Genomic DNA, 25,336 nt, shown 5'->3' on the forward strand with positions numbered 1-25,336 from the left:
GAGTCATACAATCTGGATGTAAACAATTTTAAAAAAAAAATCAAACCACTCTTCAGTTACCAAGAGCAGTACTTTTTTTTCTAGCATCTGTCCAATTACTTTTTTTCTCAACCTTGTGTGTAACAATAAGATTTGTCTTACCTAACTTTACCCAGCTAAAAGTTATTTGCACCATCTTAAAATAGGCGTCTCTCATAAGAGTGGGATGAATCCCCAGCTAGACATGCCTGTCTCTCTTTATTACATATAAAAAGAACAAAACCAGCTAACAAACACAGCCAGTATATGGCCTAGAGCAAGTAATTTGAAATGTTAAAATGGAAAGTGTATAGCATTAGTTTACCCACTTGTCTCCTTAGAGACATGATGCAAATATATATGCTTTAAAGCATTCTGAAACTCAAGTGCAACCTCAAAAATGGAATTCCCTAAAATACAATCTCCCTCTTAATCCCGCTTGGAACTCTATCTCTGGGACAGTGCTTTTCCGTTTAATGGTGGATTTTACTTTGTTGCAGGAGCCAGGTACACACTAATTCATTTGGGACATCATCTGTTTTTCTTTCTCCTGTTTATTTTTCACTATTTTTGGAGAACCTGAACTGTTACTCTTCTTCCACTTATGAAGCCAGTTTTGACTGTCACTTCCACCCTAGAGTTTCCAAACTCTGTCAGTGGATCATGTTGTAACAATTTTCATTTCGTTAGTCACCTGCACTGTTTATAACTCTCTGCTTTAGTGGTCTCTGGCCTCATTATCAATTCACATTGGTTCTGGCAACTGAAGAGTTGCCAACTGGTTACTTTTGCTCTTTTAAATTATTCATATTGATTACTTTGACAAATGTGACATACGTATTGGCCTGGAAATGCAGACAAAGTAGAGAGAGGCACAAAACCTCCCTCAGTTATTATTACAGTGGCTGCTCCATGTTATCTTAAAAGCTATTTTAATACTGTAGACCTTTTTACACATTGCAAGTTCCACATAACAAAGAATATATTTTTCTCTGTGTACACAGTACATAATACATTTTGAAGAATATTTTAATTTTAACAATAGTATTAGGCATAGGTGGTAATCATCTCATGTCTTCTTTAATATCTTCCTCTGCCCATCTCAGCAAACATGGCTTCGTATTTGTTTGAGCAACCTAACACTTTAACTTCAGGTTTATCTTTGCCTTCTGAAAAGAGTTCTCCACTGGCCTATCGGCCTATCACATTCTCTTAAAGAGTTATATTATTTACAGATTTTATTGCCCTATTCTCCTTAATTGTTATATCTACTTCTTGTATTTTGACCAAGCTACCGAGTACAGGTCTGACATGCTAAACTCAGTTCAAGTAGTATAAATACTGCATATTTCCTAAAGATGCTTATACAAAACAAATAAAGGTTGAATAAGATCTCGATTCACTGGATTAAACCTCACTTCAGGATCTTTAGGTGCTCAGTTCTATAAGGGTTTCTTTAATAATTAGATAATCAGTAACACAGAAGTGTATGTAACTATTTCACAGTCTCTCACAATGTTTACTGTCTCTGTTTCCCAGGGCTTTTAGTAGCACCAACCTTCCCCTTCACCAAGACTTTTTTTGGAACAGATCACTTACTTTGTAATACGGTCAATGTTAGCAATTTGCTTCTGGTTCCGGATTATTTCTATAGCTGCCCAAAGATGCTGGATAGCCTTTGTATCTGCCTGTCGTCTCTTCGTTAAGCGTGCCATGACCTGTTTACTTGGTCAGCTGCAGCCAATAAATAAAAAAAATACACCAAAAAGTTAAACAAGAATTATGAAATGGATTACATGATGATCATATTGCAATAAATATGATTACAAGGAAAATTTTTTAACCTATAGCAATTCAATAAGCATACAGCAGCATGTTTTCTTATGCTTAAAGAGCAATAAAAAGGAAAAAAATATAGTTTACAAGAACCCCTTTCACATCACATAATCTATGCAGAAGATAAAAGGTGAGCAGTAAAAATTATCAAATCCAAAGCAAATGACTTGACTTATCAAATTGGTTATGAAAAGTCACTTAGTTCACATCTCAGTTCCCTAAAATTTCTTAAAAAGCAGAAGCAAACCTAGCCTGATGCTACTACGGCTTCCTGTATTGCCCAAAACCCTTAAAAAGGGTGAGTGGTGCTTGACTACATCACACAGTTTAAGCATGAACTCTCTGACACAGAGAAAACGCTGGACCCACAGTTTAATATACAATATAGTTCTCAGAGTATTACTTTCCTACTTTTATAATTTACAACTACTTAAAAAAAAATCCATTCTATAAGCACAAACTAGAAGTATATTTTCATGGATGATAAATATTTAAAAAAATATTTTGGAGCAATTCCACTTCCTGTAACAAGCTAAAACCCAACAGGACCAAAGTGCTTCTGATGGCATTTACCCATCTAACCAACCCTGAATGGGAACATAATGAGCATCTGGCTTTGTTTACAAATTTTCCAAAAGCTCAAGGCAATGAGTACAGATAAGCCATAAATCGCCTACAGCTCTACTACAGGCACAGAATCCCTTTTTAAAAGCTTAACGATGCATTTTGATCACTAAATAACTGTCTTCCAGTGCCACCACTTTCTCAATGAAAAAAATGACTGATTTATGACTGCTACCAAGGTCTATAATTTATTTTAGAGCTCTGTCCTCAAAATGAACTCTGTGGTATGCACGCGGATACTTGTAGCTAGCAGAATATTAACTTCAGTAACCCAAAATAATACAAAAAATGCAAAAACATTACACCATCTGTGCAATGCTAAAGATGGGAACTTAAGTATTAAAAGCGTCCCTCCTCTCAAATTCACAAAAATTAAACAGATTCGAGTATTCCATCAGTTACAGCAAGGCAGTTTTCAAGTTCATGGGACCTACAGGTACTTGTCAAAGAGGTCTGCCAAGTTGCAGATCCTGTATTAGCTGAGCAACATTCACTTGCTCTACAGATGTAATGAAATAAAGTGCAACATCCCATTATTAAGGAGAAGAAAAGATTTAACAGCATTGTACCTCACATTACATAGCCCATTTAAAAAAAAATAAAAATCAAAAGTTGATGTGAAGTGATATGTGGACCTCCAGTTGCAATTGTATCTTGTGCATGAGGCACCTCTGGCTGCTGGAGATAGCAGGAAGGGCAGAACGGAGCGGCACTTGTGGAGACATGGCATGGTCACACACTGACCCCACATTTCTGCTTTAGAAATCTCTTCCCACTGGGATTTAAAGCAAGGGCGACTGGATGGGTCTCCCAGAAAAGAAAGGCCAAGAATACATTTTTGAGGGAAGGATAAAAGGGAATATGACAGACATACAACTAAGAGTGACAGCCGGTAGATAGCATCACCTAAGAATGATTCAGAGAAAGAAAGCCTCTGCTGGGAATAGTAGGGAAAGACCACGCATGCCTGTGCGCTCCTTTGCATTCATTTCACAGAACATGAGGACATTACAAGTAAAAAACCCCGCTTAATTTGTAAGAGGAACATATGATTATTTGCAGAATATGATTCTTAAGGAAAACAGACCTGTAAAATCCAAAGAAGGGTCAGACACTAACACAACAATCTCTGCAGCCCTACCATCTCAGCATAAATCTCCTTTCCTAATGCTACATTGACTAAAAGTGATATCATTCTTTTTATTCTAGCTCTCTACAAAGTATCTGCTTTAAAAGCTGTTAGCTGATACAGCAGTCCACAGGCTGGACATGGAGCTTCTTACGCAGTATCACATCCACGTGCAAGGATCAAGGAGGAAACACTCATCCTTCTCGACCCTGGTAACAGTGTGAAACAACAGACCAGTTCTCATTTATTTTGGAATAAATGAAGTGGGTCCTGTTATCCCAACTACTTCAAAAAAATAACCGTTATTTTTGGCAGCCTGGCATATGGCTGCCTGCATGAAAGCTGTGCTTGGCGTGCCTGGCAGAGGGGGAAGGAGGTGATTTTCTCTCACACCCCTGTGACGCCTGGGCCCGAGGGCCCCAGCACAGGGCAGGGCCCCGGGGAACCCATCTGCTACCTCAGCATGGCCCCACATCCCAGTCTGACCTCTGGGGCTAAGGAATTCCCTGTTGTTTCTCCAGGGAGGGAGAAGAAGTCCACCAAGGGAGAGGGAGGGGAGAGTGAAGGATTGCTGCAATTACGTGTTCCTGAAGCTGTGTGGCTGCAGAGCTGCACCTAAGATGGCCGCCAGCGGGCAGAGGAAGGCCTCTCCCTGCAAAGGCCCTACAGGCTCCCTGTTTCCTTTGGAGTGCGCTTTCGGAATAAAACTCCTGACCACCCCTTTGACCCACCCTTATCATGTTTTGTGGGCTCAAAGCACGCAAACGCTATGCCCTGTGCCAGGGCTAACTCCAGCCCACAGTACAGGCATGCATCTCCCAGGCCCCAGTCGCCACAGGGAGGTGACTCCATGGGGCCAGACCAGGCTGCGTCTGAAGTAACCCCCAAAAAAGGCAGCCACTGTGGATCCCAGCCCAAAGTGCTCCCTCCTGGCTGGCCCCCCGCTCCCATCACTGCTCCCACAGGCACAGCCACGCTCTTACCCCTGCTCATCTGGAAATAAACGCAGTAAGAATTCTTACACACCAGACACAGCAATCACATGTGTTCTGTTCTGTTCTTTTTTTTTTTTTTTGTAAGATACAATAATTTTAGCAGGTGTTCTGCCTCCAAAGAATATACATGTCACTTTTATATCTTTTATATCTTTTTTTTTTTCATTTTTATATCTTTGGGTTTTTGGCTATTTAAGGGCACTTTTGTTAAACTCAAGAGTTGACACTTCACTATTGAAACAGCAGTTCTCACACACCACACTTCCAAAAATATAAAAATAGATTATTTTTTTTTCCAAAAAGCCCAGACCACTTTAGCATTATATTCATCTTTTAATTGCATGGTGTAGAAGAAATATGGAGCCTTTTCTGTGACATATTTCTCACTGTTCATTGCAGTCACTCTTCCGCCATGGTAAAACTAACCACAACAGTCTACTCCCTGCATTCCTGCAAAAAAAATACAAGTAGTTTTCCATATTATTATAAAATCTAAAAGATAACTTGTATCAGACTGTTAACAGTTCATAAAATGCTTCGGAGTGCTACTAGGAGGACTTCCAAGCAACAGAAAATGCTCCCAGTGCTTCAACATGCACAACGCACACATGCAAATAACAGTTTAATGGGAGACATATTACATTCTTAAATCTATATTTATTACTGCTGATTATTTGCTTATGTGTGGGTGCGCACGCATACACACACGCAACAGAACAAGCATAAACATCCAGTGCGTGTAAGTATGTGTAAGAATCTATGACTTAGAGGTTAAATAGCAAAAGAGGCTGATTCATCCATGCAGTGTTTTACAGAAGTTAGAACTCCAGAGGCCCTTTAAAACCACAATACTGAAATGCATATTTACATATAAATGCTTGAAGATATTTTTCATCCCCCTCTTTTGTTACAGCTTTCATTTCAACATCCTGGAAAGAAAAACTAAAAGCTGAAGTAAACACTAATTTCCCACTCATGATTTGCCAGCCATCGTGCCTGTTTAGCTATGGTATTCCCTGTCTGTACAAAATCACTTGCTTCATGCCATTTCTGTCATGTTCTGCTAGCAAGTTTATGGTAGGATACAGCTTTTTAGAGAAAGATTGGCAAAAAAAAGACGGCTAAAAATCTAAGAATTTATATCAGCAGGATGTGCCTTAGGTTTTGTAGACATCCTTGGCACCAGCAGAATATTAGAAGGATTCTCCTAGTAAAGGAAGGTTTGTGTGGTCAATGTGCCAGCTCGCACACTTCCATCTCAGACTCACTCACAGAGAGCCCAGAGCAAATAATTTATCTTCTCGATTTTCAACTCTCTAACTGTTCCTCAGTGCAACCTGAGTAACGTTTTGCTGTATTTTATATTTTAAATCCCTCTTGAATATCCTGTGTACAACGTTTTGAAAAGTATACCACTTCATTGCACTCAACTTTCCTCAAGAGCTAAAAGTTACCGAGGACCAGCGAACAAGCACGCTCAATGAACTGTGCTTTATCTTGTGAATACACACAGCATGGCTTATCCTCTCAAAGCCCTTAGCAAAGGGTGCATTGCCATGTGGTGGCAATGTTACAGCAGTGGCAAACCAGACTTACTGTCAAAACAGCCAGGCTACTAGTTGTTAGACACACACTTGGCCAAATCAAGTGCTGTGCAGCTGTCTGTTGCAATAGTAGGGGATATGGGAATCTGCACTGCAAGTCAAAATAAAAATCACCTTGCAGCATGTCTAGGGATTTAGCCCAAGGAACCTCCTGACCTGCTGCTTGCATCCAATTTAGCACATACTATCAGGTACTAAGTTTAGATAGAAACTGTCCCTACAGACAGAAACAACTGAAAGGTAGTCAGATCTTGCCAGGCTTTAGCTTTTAAATAGTATCTTCTAAGCAAAATATGATGCTTCTGAAAATTTAGCTAATGAATTGTACTTTGCACTGAAACAGACGGTGTTGCAGTTGGGTGCTGTTGCTCTGATGGGAGCTGCTAATTAAGAGCTGACAAGTAGTAGCTTGTTAAATCTCCTGTTCGTACTTCACCATAAGCGAGGCTACCTGTGGCGCTCGTCCCTTTCAGTGCAAAGTCAAACAGGTTAAACTCCATCCCTGCTATTAGCCACCATTTGGCAGAGATTTGGTATGCAGTTAATTGCAATGGAAAGACAATTTAAGAAGTTGATCCTTGCCACTGCTCAGCTGTTAGTTTCTGCCTTTCAGCCCTGCATCCCTGGGGCTTGCTATTATTTCTTCCACGCTACACAGTGAAAAGATTTCAGGCTCAACAGGAGGAAGAAGCTAGGCTCAGTCCTAGCTTTTGTGGCTTTCATGCTGTGAGACTGGATGAGTTTGGTTGGTTACAAAACTTGGGCCAGACTTAGCTTCGTATTTATATGCACATTATAATATGGGCTCTAGTACTTCTTAAAGCTTAACTTTTTATAGTAAGCATAAAACTGTACAGCAGTACAAGTAGTTCCAAATGTTTAGTGCTTTGTTCTTATATTAAATAGGAGTTTCCTATTAAAATCCAGATTATGAATTTGCAAGCTGATGTAGAGTTTGCATCCCTGGACTTTATGCAGGTCTTTGTTGTATTCTTAAATTCTGCAAGTTTATACTTTACAGTTTAAACTGCTGTTAAAATTTATCTTTCATCATCAGTTTCATGGGAGGATAAACTCTTTAGTCTTCCCCTCCTAGAACAACTGAGAGTGAAGGTGATAACTACGCTATTTTTACATAAGGAAGGTGCACGTGAAAATGCTTTGACTGAGCAGCAGTGAAGGTCATGCAATGGGAGGAAAAACAACAGAAAGTTTAACTTCAGGTCTGCCTTCCAGACCTAATGATCCAAAAGTGTGTGGAGTAGCTGCTAGGGTAAGGACAAAGCTTTTGGCAAGAGTAATCCCACATTTTGTTTACCATTCACTTGTCTTCCTGACAATATTATGAGCATAATGTAGGGTTAGCTGGGCATCTGGTAGCAGCGAACAACTTTTGCAAGAGTGCAGGTTATCAGAAATGAAGATTTTGCATACAAAGTCATTTTCAAATGTTTAAGAATAAGCAAGTGTTTTGGTACCATTAGATATTTATTCTGGACTTGATCCCAATCCACTAAAATCAACAAATGCCTTTCTGCTGACTTCCCAGGGGTTTGGAGTAAACTTTCAACTGCTGACTGCTCTTCTACATCCTCACAATGAAAAACCTAGGGCGGTGTTCAGTGACGTTAGTGAAGCTGAAAGTCTTGTGGCTGAAATTGGCAAAATTTCTTTGTTAATTAAACTAAACTCAGCAAATTAGACTATAAATTAATAAAAGTTACCGAATTCTTCAGTGTGTCTTTTTATATTAAGAGATTAGTTCATGCTGTATGCTGTCATTTTGGAAGTTATTAAACTACATAAGATTTTTGGATGTTGAATGTGTGTCATTCCTAACAAAAATCTTTTCATTTCATTGTTAGATTAAGCTGCACAGTCTATTCTAAAGAGATGTTTATTAGCATAATAATCGTAAATATTTCACATGTGCAAGTGAAATAATTGTGCTGTTATGCGCAACCCCACCTTTTGCATTTCCTGATTGCTAGGTTTGTAACCTTGACATCATGCAATTTTTTCAGTGAGGTTTTGCATATCTCCATAAAGTGCATTACAGACAGAAAGCAAGACTACATGAATACAAAACTGCAGTGTACTGCTTCTTCTCTCTGCAATTTAATTTTCTTTTTCCAACTTCAGTATGCAGAGTACAAGAAAGCTTTTGCTATTACCTTGTGCCATTCCAAGATGGCAGTGAGCCACTGTAGAAATCAGAGCCAAGGAGAGTACAGAATTAAAGGCCCCAAGAATACTTTTACTACACATATGTGTAAAATCTATTTTAATCCCTGATATTGCATTTACTTCATTTGTACTGTATTTCATTCAAAATGGTTAAGGAAGAGTCCTTTACTGAGGCTAAGGCATATGATACTTGACTTTTAAGCTCAAGCATTCTGAATCATCAGTATACAAATAGTAGAACTCTTTCTTTTTCTTTTGAAACCAAACATTGACCTTGTTTAATTAACTCACCCTGCTAGAGAGAACTTGACATAAATGTTGAGGCTCCATCCCAAAAGAGAATTTCTAAGAAAGTGTAAGTGTAAATCAGTGTAAACGGAGTATACCAAAACCTGAGATGAAGCATCAACAACAGCTGCTGACAAAGACAGAGTAATAGCCATACACTCAAGCAAAAGCTGTCAAGTTGGTTTTGTTTGCTACCTAATACAAATATATGTACAGGACTAAAATGTAATCCTGTATTTTGCTGCCCCTCCAGCCAACCCCAGTCTGGAATTTCACAGATAATAGCAAATGCTGTTGTAAAAACTGGAAGAAAACTATCCTTTGTTCCTGTCTGGCAGAAATCACTGAGTAAAACTTTATCTAGCAAAGTACGTTTGGAGAAGAGAAGAACACAACTGCCAAAGAAAGTGATATAGTCGAAAGGGCTGAAAGCAAAGAGCCAAACCTGTTCACAGCAAGGTAGGTACACCAACTTGTTGCAGTTGACTACTTTTTTTTTGTTATGGTCATCATGTTTTACTCCAGGTCATGTGCTCAGGTAAGCTGAAGCACATAAATTTATTTTCTGCTACAGATTTGTTTCAATGCTATTTTTCGTATGTGCAGTTCGACATTAATCTTTTAAAATAAACAGTATTTACCTTAATATTTCCACTTTTAATAGGTATTAAATACATGGAGAATATTTATTTTTTTTATAGCCAGCAAAAAAATCAATGGTTACACTGGAATATCAAGAACCACGTGAGATTTTGTTTACATTTGAAAATACCACCACTGAAAATGCATACATTGTTAACGCATTTAGCAAACTTCTGGATGAATGCAATTTCAATTAAAAAACAGTTTAGTCAGGTTTGGCTAAGGCTCAGTTAATGAAATTAATCTACACTAAATAAAAAGTTTCCACAATGGACCTTGCACGAGTATAAATTGCTTTAAAAATACAGTTCTTGTAAAGTGATGCAACTTTCTCATGAAGATAAGCTTTAGCTGCCATAGTAACAAAGCCTCTTATTTCCAGGATGATGATACACTAGTATTAAACAGCCATTAAGTCGCTCATCTTCAGAAGACTACTCATCTTTGTTCAAATAAATTTTCACTACAAAAGACGGTCCAACACAACTAACTCCAACATCACTAAATAATAGATGGCTCACACGAGGTGTAAATTATCATCCTACATGGTTTTTGCCCCCTATCATTGCTGGAAAATAATGAGTTCTCTTCAGATTTGTTTACTTGGTGAGTTATCAAAAATAATACTAGCACCAAAATCGCTATCAGTGACACCTTGGCTCCCCTGTATGAACGCAAAGACGCACAGACACACAAGCAAGTTACACACACATGCCTTGATATGAGAGGCTTGAACTAACACGTTTTACCTTCCATTTGCCACAGACTAAGAGCATGAAGAGGGTCAGTTACAGAAGATTATTTGACATGTGCAGATAGGATCATGTTCTGAACCCATGCTGCACACTAATACAGGCTTTCTGTGGTTTAACTACACCCACCACCAAATTCCGTATTTTCCAAAGCAGCCTACAGCTAAACCATGGGAAGACGCTTGAGGAGAATCCATGGAAGGAGTTAATGCTTAATGAGCAGTATGAGCTATTTCCCCATGTAGACAAGCCCTTAGCAAACAGATACTTCCTGTCCACCCGCTTGGCTGTAGGGAGCAGAGATGATTAATGCAGCTATGCATCCTGACAGGCTCCAACGCTCGCTTGGTCGTAAAAAGGGAAGAATCACGGCCACAGAAGGCTGACGGTGAAGGCTGGAATTTTGGCTTGGATGATAAAATAGATGCCACTTTGATTCTGCAACTCTCTCTAATAAAAGTGAGAGGTCGAAGACATCTCAGAAAATGCTAAGAAATGTTAATGAGAAGAGTAGCTCTTCCTCCGAAAGCAAGCTTTTGATCATCATCTCTCTGTTCTGAAGGCTAAGGAGCTTGGTTATTCTGTAAGCCTCAACTAAACTGATGCAATACATTTCTCCGTCAGTAAGTAAGGTATAATAAATAAGGTATGATGACATAAATAAATGAATGATTTTTCATGGTATATTAGCAGGGAATGTAATTTCGCATGAAGTCAGTTTTGCACAAAAATATAAAAGAGATTTTCCAGGTCAAAGAATTAGGAATGCATGGAAAAGATCTGTATCATGAAAAAAGGTAAATTCATCGCAGATTATGTAAACTATATGGTAAAATAAGGAGTTGATGTTGACTTTTTGCAGCGTAATGTGAGATACCAAATTGCTGTTTTTTCTTCTCTTTCTCTGAACTACACACAACTGACAGTATCTTTAAAGTACGGATTGTGATTCTGCTGCTAGCAACAGGACTTAAACCTTAGATGTTTGTAAAAACTATTCCTCCACCAGGCTGCATTTTTATTGACAAAAGGCAGCTGAATCAATTTTTGTTGCTCCCTAACAAAAATGAAGACTGCCTGAACTTGTTTCTTTCAAAGCTATTCTTCTCTTTGGCCTCTCCCTCTCTATAAATAAAAGGAAAACTACACAACTTCTAAAACTGCTCAGATATTGAATTATTTGAAAGTCAATGTGTTACACAGGTACAACCACTTTTCTCCAGAAGTCAGGCCACAAGCAATGTTAGCCCACAGGAGATTTTCTCTTGTCAACAGCCATCTCAGGGAAAGCTGATACTATATAACGAAAACAAGTGCAATTCTGAACCAGCTAAGGTATCCAAACTGAAGCTCCTTCAAGCCCAGAATGCCTGGGCTCATTCTTGGAAACCTTCAGAAATATGCTCAGAACTTACAGAGTTAAAACACATTGATCTGTAATGCAGGTAAGATGAGCCAAAGATAAACACTGCCAAAGCTTACAGGCTTTTACAGCATTAATCAAAAGAAACTTTAAGGCAGGGAGAGGATCAAATTGTAAAATCTGAGTTTTAGATCCTGCTTCTGAAATTCAAGGCGAATGTCAGAAATAATGGACCTGAAAGTTTCATGCAATGCTCCCCCAGCTGTAGGACGAGATCAACAGAAAGAATAATATCTTGTAGAACTGGAAGCCTTTCCCCAAGTCCTCACCTTGCTTGGTTTTCTTCTCTCTGTTTTTTAGAGAGCGTATTTCCTAGGTTGGGCATAAACATATGGCTTAAAAGTATACTCTGAAGCATATTTGGAGCGTATGTTGTTTCCTTCATTGTCAGCACCCAAACTCACTAATTATACGCATTCCAATAAAGCTTTTCTCTCATCCTGCCCCAAACCAAGTCTATCATCGCTCCTCAGTGAAGCCTTAATCCCTATCCATTTCAAAGGTCCATTTTGATTTTTTTTTTCATTGACATTTCAAATTTTTTTTATACCTCAAAAACAGGTAATTTATTTTGTTTGCAGTTTCTTACTTCAGATTGCCCTCCGCTCTCCCCCCAAAACGTTCATGTCTGGACAAGGATGAAGCTTGCCTAGAGGACAATTTACAGACATGTGAGAACAGCAGTTTTGATGAAAACCAATGTACAGTGGTAAACAACAGCATTCATAACTAAAGAAATCCTTAAGTGGAAAACAGCTGAGTATAATCATGAGCCTTTTCTTCTTATCTTTGCTGCAAAACTTGATAAGTGAAAAGTGGAAAAATGATAAAAAGTAAGCTTCAAAAGCACAAACTTTATAAAGAGAAACTTTAAAACCCAAAAAATTGTTCAAAGAAATAAAGATCTTCCAAAGAAACTGGTAAGGTGATGAAAATATGTTGCCATTACTTCAGATAACACCAGTTTCTCAGCAAACCTGGCTACACCTGACATAAAGAAAACTTTGCCCTACCACTGCAGGCTAGCGTCTCCTTCCTATAAGTTGTATAAAAGAGACAAGAAGGAGGACAGGAGGAATATACCACATCATTTTCTAACTAGCTCTTGGTGTGGCTGGCAGTGTCGGGACAGTTGGTAAATAGGCTTTTCTGCCATAGTTTTTTTTCCCCAATACCATACGTGGTATCTTGGATTGCAGTCTCAATTTCGTTGAGCTGTTTCTTTCAAAGATCTTGGTGGGAGCTCTAGTGTGATCTCTTTTGATACATTTTCTATTACGTATGACTTTCAGATACTTCCAACTCTTACTTCTCATCTTCTCTTACCTGAAGCCACCTTACAACATGTCTTTACTTTTTCATGTCGAGAATTCTTGTCAAGGCTTTTCCAGGACCAGTTGTGGGTAAACTGAATTACGCACGTTTTTGATATTAAAAAATCCATTTCACATTAGCATGATTCTTGTATTTTGTATCTGCTCTGTATTACTTCTATGGGAAACTTGATACTCTGACCAATGGTTCGCTATTATATTCATATGCACGGCCATGGCATATGATAGAGCTACAGGTCAGAGAGACGTAAGAGCCCTCTGCAGCTCTGGGAGGTTATGATACCTCGCACTTGCAAAATGACGTTCTGCCTCTCCTCTGGCAGGCGCAACTGAAACCTACTTCTTCAAGCAGTGATGATGATGGTGATGACATAGAGCAGATTACAAAGGCCCTTCAGAGAGGAAATTACTTCCTGAGCACTCAAGAGCTCTTCCTCCTCATTTTCTAGGGCTAAGGTTTATTAAAGGCAACAGGACCATACTCTTCTTTTCACAGCCATTTCCTTCAGCCACAGAAACACAGGATTCATAATTTGTGGGCAGACATAGGACTTCATTTTTCAGACTATTTCAGTTATTCTACCACCAACATTTGGCCGGGTTTTTATTTTCCTCCTGTAAGCTGAATGCAGATGACTAAGCCAGAGCTGTGACACAGAGACTCAGCACTACAGGGCAAGGGAAATTCATGGAAGTGCTGGACACGACTGAATAGCGTGCCATCCCTGTGGCTACCAAAAGAAGTTAAAGCCCAGCAAAATTACTAATCCTACCATCAAGCTAACAATTGCAGAAAATGTCATTAATGAAATACAGCCTTCTGTTGTGATTTCTAAGAAAATATTTTCTGCCTAACCCAAAGATGAACTGCCAGACTATCATCACATTGTGATGCTATAACAAATTTGCAACATAATATTCTGCAGGAAATAGAGGAAATAAAATGCTAGAGTTCTGGCGGTCTTTCCAACCAACATCTTATTTTGTCATGTGGTGTTCTTTCAACCTGGGCAGAAGATCTGGAGTCCACTGTGCTGCCGAAGCACCTGCCCAGAACAACTCCAGTTGTGTTGCCTGATGCCGAATGAAGCGTTTAACTCCGTGCTGCTCCACCAAGCACTAGAAACCACCTGAAACACTTTATGATCCTCTTAAGCTGCAACCTGTCCTACAAAACTGAACTCAAAGTGGGAATGGAGAGATTAATTTGTTCATGACAAGAGGTTTTGCGGCTGGATTATCAGATTGCATCATTTCAGACAGCAGCTCCTTAGGAAGGTGGTCATTTCCTCACAGGGGTGTACCTTTATTCTCACATAAGTCAAATCCATTAATTAAGAAATCCAAATCTAAATTTGGGAAGGCTTCATAATAGTGATTCCCTTACAGGCTTACATACATATTTCTTTCTGATACATTTACCTACTAAAATTAATTCTAAAATGGTTTAGAGTGTGCTTAGCCCGTTTTTCTATTTCACTTGTTCATGCCTGTTTCATAACGGTTTTATTTATTTTTTTATTTTGCTTTCTTGAGTATACATGATATAAAGCAAGACTATGCAAGTTTACTTTACTGTGAGGAGCAAGGTTTCTTTGTTTAAGTGATGCCGAGGGTGTCCACAGTCAAAGTGACCAACGCCTTGTTCTGTCCTATACCATGAAATCTGAGACTTTTTTTGCTGTTTTCACCTCCATTAACAGAAACAGAATGTGTCTGTACAAGTGATGACATATGCTGAAGGAAAAATGTAGGGAATCCTGAATTGGTCGTTTTAAAGTGAAGGAAGACCATAGTATTGGTTTTAGCTGTTTCACATCTATTCTTCCAGTGCTGAGAGATTCTGACTTTTACCACCTTCTTGCTGTTGAAGATAGTCCGCTATTTTATTTTCAGACATGAGATTTCCTACCGAAACCGATTGTGGGTTTACAGCCTTCACTGAGCTCCAAAAATAGAAGAAAACTGCTTTTGGGGAGACTTTTCAGGCAGTGTTTGTGTGAGGCTGCTGCCACCACACTAGTCACCCATGGTTCAAAGCACCAGTTTAAACTGACCAGCAGAAATTTCAATCCCCAGTCTTGCAGCATGGTTGTTATAACTGACACCGTTCTGTCTTCGTTAGTGTTCGTGCTCTTTCTGCAGCCTTCGAGCGTCACTGTTTCGGTGTGCTAAAGAAGACACTGACATTCATGTCAGTCTCTGGATTGCAGCTTCTGAGTTTATGACAGATGGGAAAGCAAAGAGGAGTTAAAATCCTGTAAATCCACACACAGCTTATAGCCAGTAGCCATCTGGCTGGGGATCTACATAATACCACCGAGGATGACAAAAAAAAAAAAAAGAGAGAGACAAAAAAAAAAAAAAAAGGCAGTTACATTTGCACTTCTATTTCTCTTCCCCATCTTTGTGCTTCCTGTTTTGAATATACTCAATAATCTCATTACAAATAGTCTTTCAACTATTTCATACAGGTTAAACAACTACAGTATTTTCTCACTAGCACTTTCCACACAGAAAAATAAATTCAGTGTTATGCAAAAAGTCCAACGTGTGACAACATATAATGTTTGTCTATGGTAGGAAACAGCCAAATGGGGAGCATTTAACAAAAGTGTAAGCATTTCAGGAGAGAACAGAGAATGGAAAGCACCAAGAAACCCCATTCAGCAGCACTGCCAGTTGCTCTATAAAAACAATTCAGGGCAAAAGTTGTAACACAGGGCCCCTAAAGTATAATTACTTCGGAAAAAAAATGTGGCCAACAACAGTTACCTAACCTGTTCAGAGAAGAAAGCAGCGATTTACCCCCAAAATGTGTTGGGAAGGCTGAAAATCTGGTTTTCAAAGGAAGAAGCATGAGCTTCATTAAAACCCCCTTTTGCACAGCAGTGGCTCCTGCTAGCTACAGCCGGGAAACAAGGAAACATGCAAACCTTTAAAGACAAAAAGCATTTTTCGTCTCAACCTGCTGAAACGTTCAGCTAGGCATTTTCAACCTGTAACTGCGTGTTTGCTGGGGTTTTAGTTTTCTGAAAAAAAGCAGACTTCTGATGTAAAGAAAGAGTAGAGCCACTAAACCAAGAATTCTTTCCCCTGCGTGCTGTGTTGCAAAAACGAGAGCATATTAAGCAACTTGAGAACAGGAAATAACACTGACAAACAAACTGATATTCTTTCCATAGCATGGTTGCTCAGAGGAGGACATCTGAAACTTCATCTCCCCAAATCAAGAAATGTTTACTCTGCTTTTGGCAAGGCTGCTGAATGTCTGTGTACTCCTTCTAGTCCAACGGTTTTATGATCCTTTCAGTGAAGTAGATAGTCACACTAGAGCAGAAATGAACATTGAGATGAACACTTTTTTTAATAAAGCTCTCTCCTTCAAAAAATGTTGTTTTATGGCTACCAAGATGGTTTGTGGAAATACACCAGTCCTAAGTGACATGTATGTGGGAAGGTATCTCAGATCCCTTCACCTCATCTGGAGTGTCCAGCACCATAGGTGAACACTGTAGAAGCTCCAGCTATATATCCAGTGTCCTATAGCAAGCCTGTTATTTCATTAATGTAACCTCCAACAGGAGACAGAGACTGAAAAAAAAACAGATTAAATGCAGACATCTATTTCTGAGCTAATCACTCTACACTCCCTTCACACTTGACATGAGAGCAACAATTCATCTTGTTGTGAAGCAGACACTGCAAATAGGTCAGATGAATTAAGCCCTAAAATTAACCATTTCTCTCCACAGAAGATAAATTGAGATAAGGATGACTAGTTCATGTGGCTGGACTTTAGTCACACACACTCGACTCAGGCTGTCTTTTTTAACCAACACGTACACTTACCTATTCTAAAGTCCTTCTTGAAACTGAATTTCTTGCATCTCAGCTAAGGGCTCTAGCCACCATATTATATTTTTTCCTGCTGCTTTGCCTTTTTTTGGATGAAAAAATTCATCAATATGTTTTCAGTTTCCATATGGACATTTTTGAAAAACTGAAGATATCTTATTTACCCCATCTGTCTGAAGTCAAGAAATGCAGTTGTGGTTTTCACTGAGAAAGGCTTAAATAACTGCATTTGTTCCTCAAAAATAAAAAATAAACAGAGACATTTCAATTATAACCCTAGCAATATCACTGCAATTCTAGTAAAATGGCTGATTAATGGGAGTCTGAGATATGTTCTAATTTTCAATGTGAATAATATATATTTTGAATTAATTTTTTCTTGACAGATTGAGATTTTAATTAAGAAAAAAACTGCAGTGTAAGACATTTTTCATTTTTCTTGCAAGAACTGTATTTTTCATAAATGTAACTCTCTAGCCAGTCAAAATGAAACCGCAAAAGCATAACTGTAGAATTTTCTTCGGTATTTGATGACAATACCTTGATGAAGTAGAAATTGAGCTAAGAAAGAAAATGAATATCCTTTCTTCAGGAAGCTAACTTTTGCTGACTTCTGACTCATAGGTCAGAGGGCGTTCTGTTTATTTCAGATCAGTAGTACCTTCATTTAAAATAAAACTATAAATTTTTCATTCCTTTTTATAACTTTGTGGCCTTTATCCTCAATACCGTATCACTACTGGAACCACCATCTCATGCTCCTGACTTTCTCATCAGTCAGCTAATCAAATTTATTTGTTTACTCTAAGTTTGATTTCTACCTGCACTGCATGCAGCTACATCCAAACAGTTTAAGAAGTGCAATAAAAAAAAGCTGCAACTACAAGTAGTGGAAATTTTCAATACTGATGTCTCTGTCTTCAACAATTTAAAATAAACACCTCCCTTTCTTCACAAGAGTTCCTTCAATTTGACCTTGACTTTTATGGAGTTCCTGGAAAGTTATCAAGTGGAATGTAAAATAAATAAAAATGTTGAAACCACAGGTACAACCTCCCTTCCCAGAGAAGGTGGATGTGGAACTATCTCCCATAGGCGAGGGGGCAGCCCACCAAGGAGTCGCCTTGCTCACGGGCAGAGCCCTGGTCTCTTCAAGGGCTCCTCCTTAGAAAGGGTGCTGGAAAAGCAGTTCAAAACATTCAGGATTCATCTGACACTATAATTCAAACTTTCAGCCTCAGAAGCCGTCTTTATCTCTTTCTGTGATTTATTGAGGGTTAACAGCATGTTCTGCTACCTGTTAAAACACGTTACTCTTTCCTAATGAGCTAAATAAGAAGAAACAGTATCTGAATTCCTTCCTATAGGTTTTACTTACAAAGGAAGAACTCGTACATGATTCAACTCTGTATATACTCCTCATTGCATTTTAAATAAAATTTTAACTTCAGCAGTTGCTATTTAGAGTAAACTTCAGAAACAAAAATTTAAAGCAAATATCAGATATAAAATACAATTCCGTTTTTATCTGAAAAGAAATTGCCTACTTCCATGCATTCAGTTCTTATCTAACTACTGCTTACAAATTCAGGGATTTTTTGCATGAACTATAACAACTGATTTACAAAATAAAGATCTGAATTAAATCCCAAAGTAACATGTAAAAACTGTTCACGTTCACTTCTATTTGATGGTGGATCAAGCAATTTTGTGCTTTTGCAGCTAGCAGCACCACCACATCACCAGGCTCTTTTGTTTCAGACCATGCTGGTGTCATTCAGCACAGCAGCACAGAAAAGCAGGGCAATGTTCTGTGCGTTTGATACGATACGATGACATACAGAAGACTATATCCTACCCCTAATGATTGCTAGTAGCGATGCTTCAAAAAAATTAGACACTAAAAATAGACACAATGAACCTTACTAATTGCAGAAGGCTTTGCAGGTGACAGAGAGGAACGAGGTCTCTCTAGATGCTCACAGGTAACGTGCTTATGTCTTAAATCATGATATTTGATTACCCTTCCCTAAGCATGCTTTTCTGCCACTGTTATTAGCCTTTATATCATCAAGCCCTTTTTGAAAATTGAACCGCTATATTTAACTATATGACCTCCACGGTGAATTCTATAGGCCAAATGCACGCTGTCTGAAAACACTATTTATACCTTACAAAATTACACGCTACTCTTAAATGTCTGATTTCTTGATCTTGTTTTATGAAGCTGGAAAAGGAGGAGAAAACAACACAACTTGATCATTTCTCCTCTTATTTCATATTACTATTTATCTCAAAACTAATTTTTTTTTTTACTATTTCATTTCCAAAACAAAGAGAATATATTCTCATCCCACTCCCTCTCGTCTCACAGACAAGACCTGTTTACTCCTCTCTATGCTATTTGGCAGCCCTACACTTTAAAGGACTTTGAAAAACTTTAGATTTAAATTTTATAGGATGAAACCATTAACTCTTTATGTCTTCTTCAGTTTTTTGGGCTCTCTTTGGGTTTCCAACTGCAGAAGACGACCTCCTGATACAACACTTTAATCCAAACCCCTCCAGTAGAACCACAGAGGAATGAAAAGGGAGTCCCAGAGTTCTTTTTCCCCCCTTCAACTATTCTCTTTAAGAGTTATGGATTTTTCTTTACTCTTTGAAGACATCTGTGTGAAATTACCCACACAACAGTAATCCTAACAAAACCAAGATTTATTAAAACAAAGAGAAAATGGAATGAAAACAAAATAAATTGTTTGCCTAACATAGCTGAATTTACAATTCTCATAAGTTAAATTAGATAAGGCCTAAACCAGATAAGCTTAACTTCAGATAAAAAAAGTAAAAAATGAATCTTGTAGTTTATCCTTTGAAATTAAATATCCTCTCTGACCACACCAGTCAGCCTGTCAATGCCGCTTGCTGCTCGGAGACCAACAATTCCCTCTTTTGTCTCCCACAGATATGCTTAATAAACCCCGGTTCAGGTTTCCTAAACGCTTTTCCGAGGACAAAAAAATGGGCTTTGGTAAACAGTTTCAGTCTCCATCTCTGAGGAGTTACACCACTGAGGAAACAAAAAACCTTAATTATGATTTATGACTGCCTTTTCAAGGTTTATGACCCAGCTCAAATACTGCCTTTTGCTAACCATCTTGGCTGGCTCTGTCTAGATTTTGGCTAGACCCATGAGCAAACCTCACCTAAGGCAGATCCTTTTCTCTTCCACTTGTCACAAACGATGAATTATAGACAAGGGCTGAGGCTCGCCCTTACAATCAGCTACGTCTCAAAACAAAGTCCAACGGACCTTTGAAAAAAATCAGTCTTGGCTGATGTCTAAAATGACAGATTGTTCTTTGTTTCTGCCTTTATGGGTTTTAGGATTCACATATACATAGTTTTTGCTTGAGTACGCTATGTCATTTATCAGGTGGTATTTCCCTGATATAAGAAGAGTATGACTCTTGAACATCTGTAATAAAAACTGACCTGTAATACAAACTTCTGCCACTTTGGAAGTGTAATGAACATGGCAAGGTTGTTTCTTCTCACACGCAACCATGGATGCAAGCATGCTAGCAAAAATGGCTTAGATAAGCAAAACTTCTTTCCGTTAAGGAAATAATATAAAGATGAACTGAAAACAGCCCTACTGACCAGCCTCCACACTGGGACACGTCCCAGTACACATGCACCAGAAGAATAAGGAGAACAGATCACACCTACACTCTGCATTATTAACTCAGTGTAATTCTTCTCGACCTAGAACATGGTCTAAGCTATTCTCAACCCTTTATTCTTTAGCTTCTCCAATAAATTTGAAATGAGAAAACACCAGAACAACCCAAACATGAAACCCGGAAGACATGAATGTAATGGAGATATTATTACATAGCTACTTAACAATATCCACATAGGCTTGTCTGATGCGATACAGTCCAGCACTAAACCAGGACTACTGTAGGCAGGCAAGAAAAAGAAGTCGTCATAACACGAGAGCAGACTCCTATAGAAGGTTAGCTTGTGACTCCCAGATCTGGAACTATGTCACATGCCATTTTTTGATACAACAGGATGCTTGAAAGAAACCCTTCAGCAGCAGGAATTCAGGGTGCCGCTGCACTTAGGTTCCCTAAAGCCAAAAGCAAATGAACTGTGATCCCAGATCTGTTCAACAGAACGTTATATTAATTTCATTTTTTTTTAATTATGAAATCATACGTAGGAAAGTCTTTCCAAGCTCCAGATCAAGTTAATTTCATTCATTACAGAGGCACATAGAGTTACTCAAAGATTCAATTAAAATAACCTTACAGAACCGCATTTAAATTGTATCATCACTCTGACGAAATCCAAAGCAAAACATAAAATAAAGGTCAAACTAGAGAACGCTGTGGAGCAAGTTAATACCCATGAAAAATGAGCACAAGGAAAACAAAACTATTCCCCAGTGAAAAATGGTAGCAGAGGATGTGAGAAGTGATGTGATTCCTCTCCTTTATTGCTGCTCATCTCAAAGAAGAAAACACAGAGAAAAGGAACCTCAACATTTGTAATGGGAAAAGAGAACGACAACTCTGCCTTACCACATAACAAGGACAGAGAGAGAAAAGAAGGTGCAAGACCAAGATAGGACCTCACTGCCTGCACATCTCTCTGTCAAGCCCCAGGACACAAAACCCCTGCTATAGGTGATTTTATTTTTTTTACTTTGTTCAACAGTTTTTTACAAGGAAATCATTTTGTAAGTGACTTAAGGCAACGATTCCTTCTAAAAAACAACCAGAAAAAATCTTGATGCTTTGGTAATCTCTCTCTTAATCCTCTCTATACATACCATTGGAAAAGACTTCAAAAACTGATTAATCCAAAGACAATTATACTCAACTGTTCTCCAAAGAGGTATAAAAACGTATTGGAACTCATCCAATAGTCAATGTCTTTCTTAAAGAAATAAATTGCTTAAATATTCTTTCAAAATGCTTTCAGGTGCATATATTGATAATATTGATAAAAGTTAATGAATCTCACCTAAAAATCTCTAGTAGATTCCTTTCAAAAGAAAGTTTTTCTTAATTTAATAGAGTTTCTGCGCACATCGGAGATGAGTCCAAGAACCTACCAACATGTTTAATTATTTCTAATGTAGAAATGTTTAGATAGTGTGCCTGTATCTGTGAGAAAAAGGGAACGGCTCTCCTTGTTTTTACAGGAAAAATATGTAATATATTAGCCATAAATTAGCATGATATTTTGAGTAGTAACCATGCAAAATCAAACTTGATACAAAATTGGAATGATTCGGAAATATATTAATTTTAGATCCTGACCTTCTGGCTACCACTGCAGCAGAATACAATTAACACTCTTCTGAGGCTCCCACAATGTATATTCAAAGAGGTTTTTTATGACTAAGTGATACATGAAACCATACAAGGGAACTCTTTGAAGTACTGCACACTAATAAAACATTGAAAAATAGTATCTGCCCTGTTTGCACACAAATATTCTGCATAAGCAACGCCAAGCTAAACACAGCACCAGGACAGATTTTCTTTACAAGTACGGAATTCAGACAAACATTATTGGCCCCACATTAAAAAATGTGACAGAATGGCTGAGGTCAGTTAACAAGGTAAAGTTTTTGAATCGAGGTTTGTCTTCCGTGAGGACAGAGCATATTACAAAGACTCATTAAAACACTAGTGTCAGAAAGGTAGGTGGAGTTTTGGTAGTTATCCACTACTTGAGGTGGATCCTAGTATGGTGAGAGTTGGGGCCAGACTTCAGGGGTATGTAGGTATATACCAATGCTGTTCAACATGCTGAGATTTGCGGGTTTTTTTTAACGCCCAAATCATTTTAATTTTAATACCTGAATTACCCTATTGCGAAATAACCATCACGAAGTGATTCACAATTGTGAATGTGCACCTAGGTTCTATACAAGCACCTACAGACTGCTGTAGATAACCAACAGATTGTATATTTGTAAAGTCTCTGGCTTAGTATTTGCAATCATTTACCCGAGTTAAAATAGGACCTTTCAATATCTGGGTTATAAAGGCGTGATTCACCAGGGCACTTGACTACACCATAGTTTACCTGGGATTCAGAGAGCCCTCAGCAGCACCCTCCGTGGCAAGGAGATGTTCCCCGCCAAGACTGGACAACATGGACAGCCCAGGCGAGGGAGTGCTCAGCTGCCCTGCTGGAGCCCTGCCACTTGCATTAATAATTAAATATTTACTGTAACATGATTTAAACCCTCAAATCTAGATAGCTGCACACTCCCTAAGGTTAGAAAGCTGGTGCCCGTGTGCCTTGTGTATCCACTACAGACAAAAGCTTAAGATCATAGCAGGCAAGAGAAACTAACTCTCCCCTACATTATAGAAACCTCCAGCAAAAATACATTAATCACTGTGATATTGTCCATTGGTTTGCACCTAGAATGTCATTTTTTCTATATCCCTAAGTAAGAAAGAATTACAACTACAGCATGTTTTATTTCTATTTTTACTGAGCAAAGGAAGAAAAACTCATAAAAACAGATATCCATAAAAAACATAAAAATTTCAATTTTCACAAAAGAATCGGGAGAAGGGAAATTATGTACTACATTTTCTTAATACATTATGCCTCAAGTAATCTTCAGCTCTGACGAAAACTAGCACCGCTCATTTTTTTTAATTACTAACACAAAGCTCTGGATTAGTTAAAGAGCTTATCAACTCTTCAATACTTCAAATAGGTTGTTAAAGGCAAAAATGTAAACGGCCTTCAAGAAAAGATACTAAGACTGGATGACTGAGTTACTTGTCTTCTCTAGTCTAGTTCCTAGTACCCTGAAGAAGTTGGATTTTTTTGTTAGATCTTCCGAAGAACTTCAAAACCCTGCCCTCAGCCTAAAGCAGAGGGAGTTGAGTCTTTGAAAGGTTAAAGGGTTTGCCCAAGATCTGTAAATAGCAAAGACAAATCTCCAAGCTCCATCTCTCCTCCTGTTCTTCCCTTACTCCACCAACACGAATCAGATATAATCCTGCACCAGAGCTTTATCCCAGGCCTTGCAGAAATTATTTTAAAAGACTGCATATGGGAAAAATACATAAAGTTCTGACACGAATTCTAAATAATTTGATATTAAGAAAAGTAGAGTTTCAGTTCAATTCTCAGCTCCAGTTATATTCTCTCTCCTAAAAATCAAGAAACTCATTTCAAAATAACCAAGATGAATAAACACTCTTTCCAGCAGACCAGCAAATCAGGAAGATGGATATCTTAAAGATACGTGTTCAAAGTTTCACATCTCATTGCTGCCTGTAGTCCTCCAGTCTCAATCCTGACAACAGTCAATAGCTTTTATGAATAAGCATGTTCTGGAAGAGACGCTGGACTACGTGTCTGGATAAACAGGCAGACAAGACAGTAAAGAAATACAAAACGTCAAACATCCATTTACCACAGGTATCAGCCCGGGAGCTTGCAGTAATGTTTATGCAGATAAGAAAAAAAGATCAAAAAGAAAGCTATGCAAGTAGTTTGGTTCTATTATTTATTGTAAGATTTTGGCTTTGTAAATATAAATCAAACAGAAATGTACAGCAGTGCCAAGGAAATAAATTATATTTGATATCTATACATTAATATATTCCAGTAAACCAGACTAAGGAACAAATCTAGTCATAATTCAGTCAAGAATCTGTACAGAACCATACTATTAAATTTCTATGGTATGTGAAGAACAAAACAAGTTTAAGCAATACAGCTCTTCAAATCATATCAAAAGCAAAATGACTGCAAACTCCTAAAGTAATGTTACTAATTTATCATTGTTACAGCTTAAGAATGTAGCCACATCACATAAATTGCTTCTCCCTCATGTAGTATCTTTGAATCGCTCAATCTGAAAACAAAAAATAAAATCCAAAGCATATTACAAAGAGACGGCACTTTTATAGCAAAGGAGGTAGCAGACGGCGAAACAAGAAATAATATAATGGCATGAAGAATTATATGCATTTTGCATCGGATTTATCATTTATATGATAAACACACAAGTGTACAAAAAAATTGAGACACTCAATTTTTTCTCTTGAGGGAAAAAAAAATCTGTTTGGTATTCCAAAAGGGACTGCAGTAGACAGTAACAGCTAAAACGTAACTCATGCTACGAAATGCCTTCCTAACAATTTTGGGATGTTACAAGGTGCAGATCTACTTTAATTACGAATAGGGTAAATACATTCAGAATCCTACACGAGAGGCACATTATCACTATGAAAATTTGCAAACAAAATTCAGCTTTGCCTTTGCTGTACCTCATCCAGGGGGAGTGGTGGACTTCATTTTCTTTTTTGTAATTAAAAAAAGTCAGATTTCTCTTCTACTCAATTAGGTATTTTTCTGCAAACCTTCATTTTCAAAAAAGAATAAAGCAAACATCAGGGGCACTTAATTTCCTTCAAGTAATCCATCACGTTGATACAAGTTTTGCACCTTTAGTTCTGTGATGCCTCCAACATTCATGACCTGCTCGCTGCTGTTCTACTTGGCCATACTACCCGAGTACTTCTCTGGTGACTTCAGTTATTTTAGTCATTTTCCCACACCAAGAGCCTCTTCAGTTGTCCGGCTGAT

At 38.2% G+C, this 25,336-nt stretch overlaps 1 protein-coding gene across 4 annotated transcripts in view; it reads right to left on the minus strand.

Moving 5' to 3' along the window:
• The window catches only part of ZMYND11 (zinc finger MYND-type containing 11), a 107,174-nt gene that overhangs the window by 60,805 nt on the left and 21,033 nt on the right, over positions 1 to 25,336 (minus strand). For all 4 annotated transcript variants that reach the window (XM_054190140.1, XM_054190138.1, XM_054190139.1 and 1 more), the window contains exon 2: positions 1,618 to 1,752. In XM_054190140.1, the coding sequence (XP_054046115.1) occupies positions 1,618 to 1,733 (116 nt within the window). In that variant the 5' untranslated portion in view covers positions 1,734 to 1,752. The remainder of the gene's footprint in view (positions 1 to 1,617; positions 1,753 to 25,336) is intronic.

The sequence above is a fragment of the Rissa tridactyla genome, chromosome 2 (assembly GCF_028500815.1).
Source record: "Rissa tridactyla isolate bRisTri1 chromosome 2, bRisTri1.patW.cur.20221130, whole genome shotgun sequence".
Classification (NCBI taxonomy): domain Eukaryota; kingdom Metazoa; phylum Chordata; class Aves; order Charadriiformes; family Laridae; genus Rissa; species Rissa tridactyla.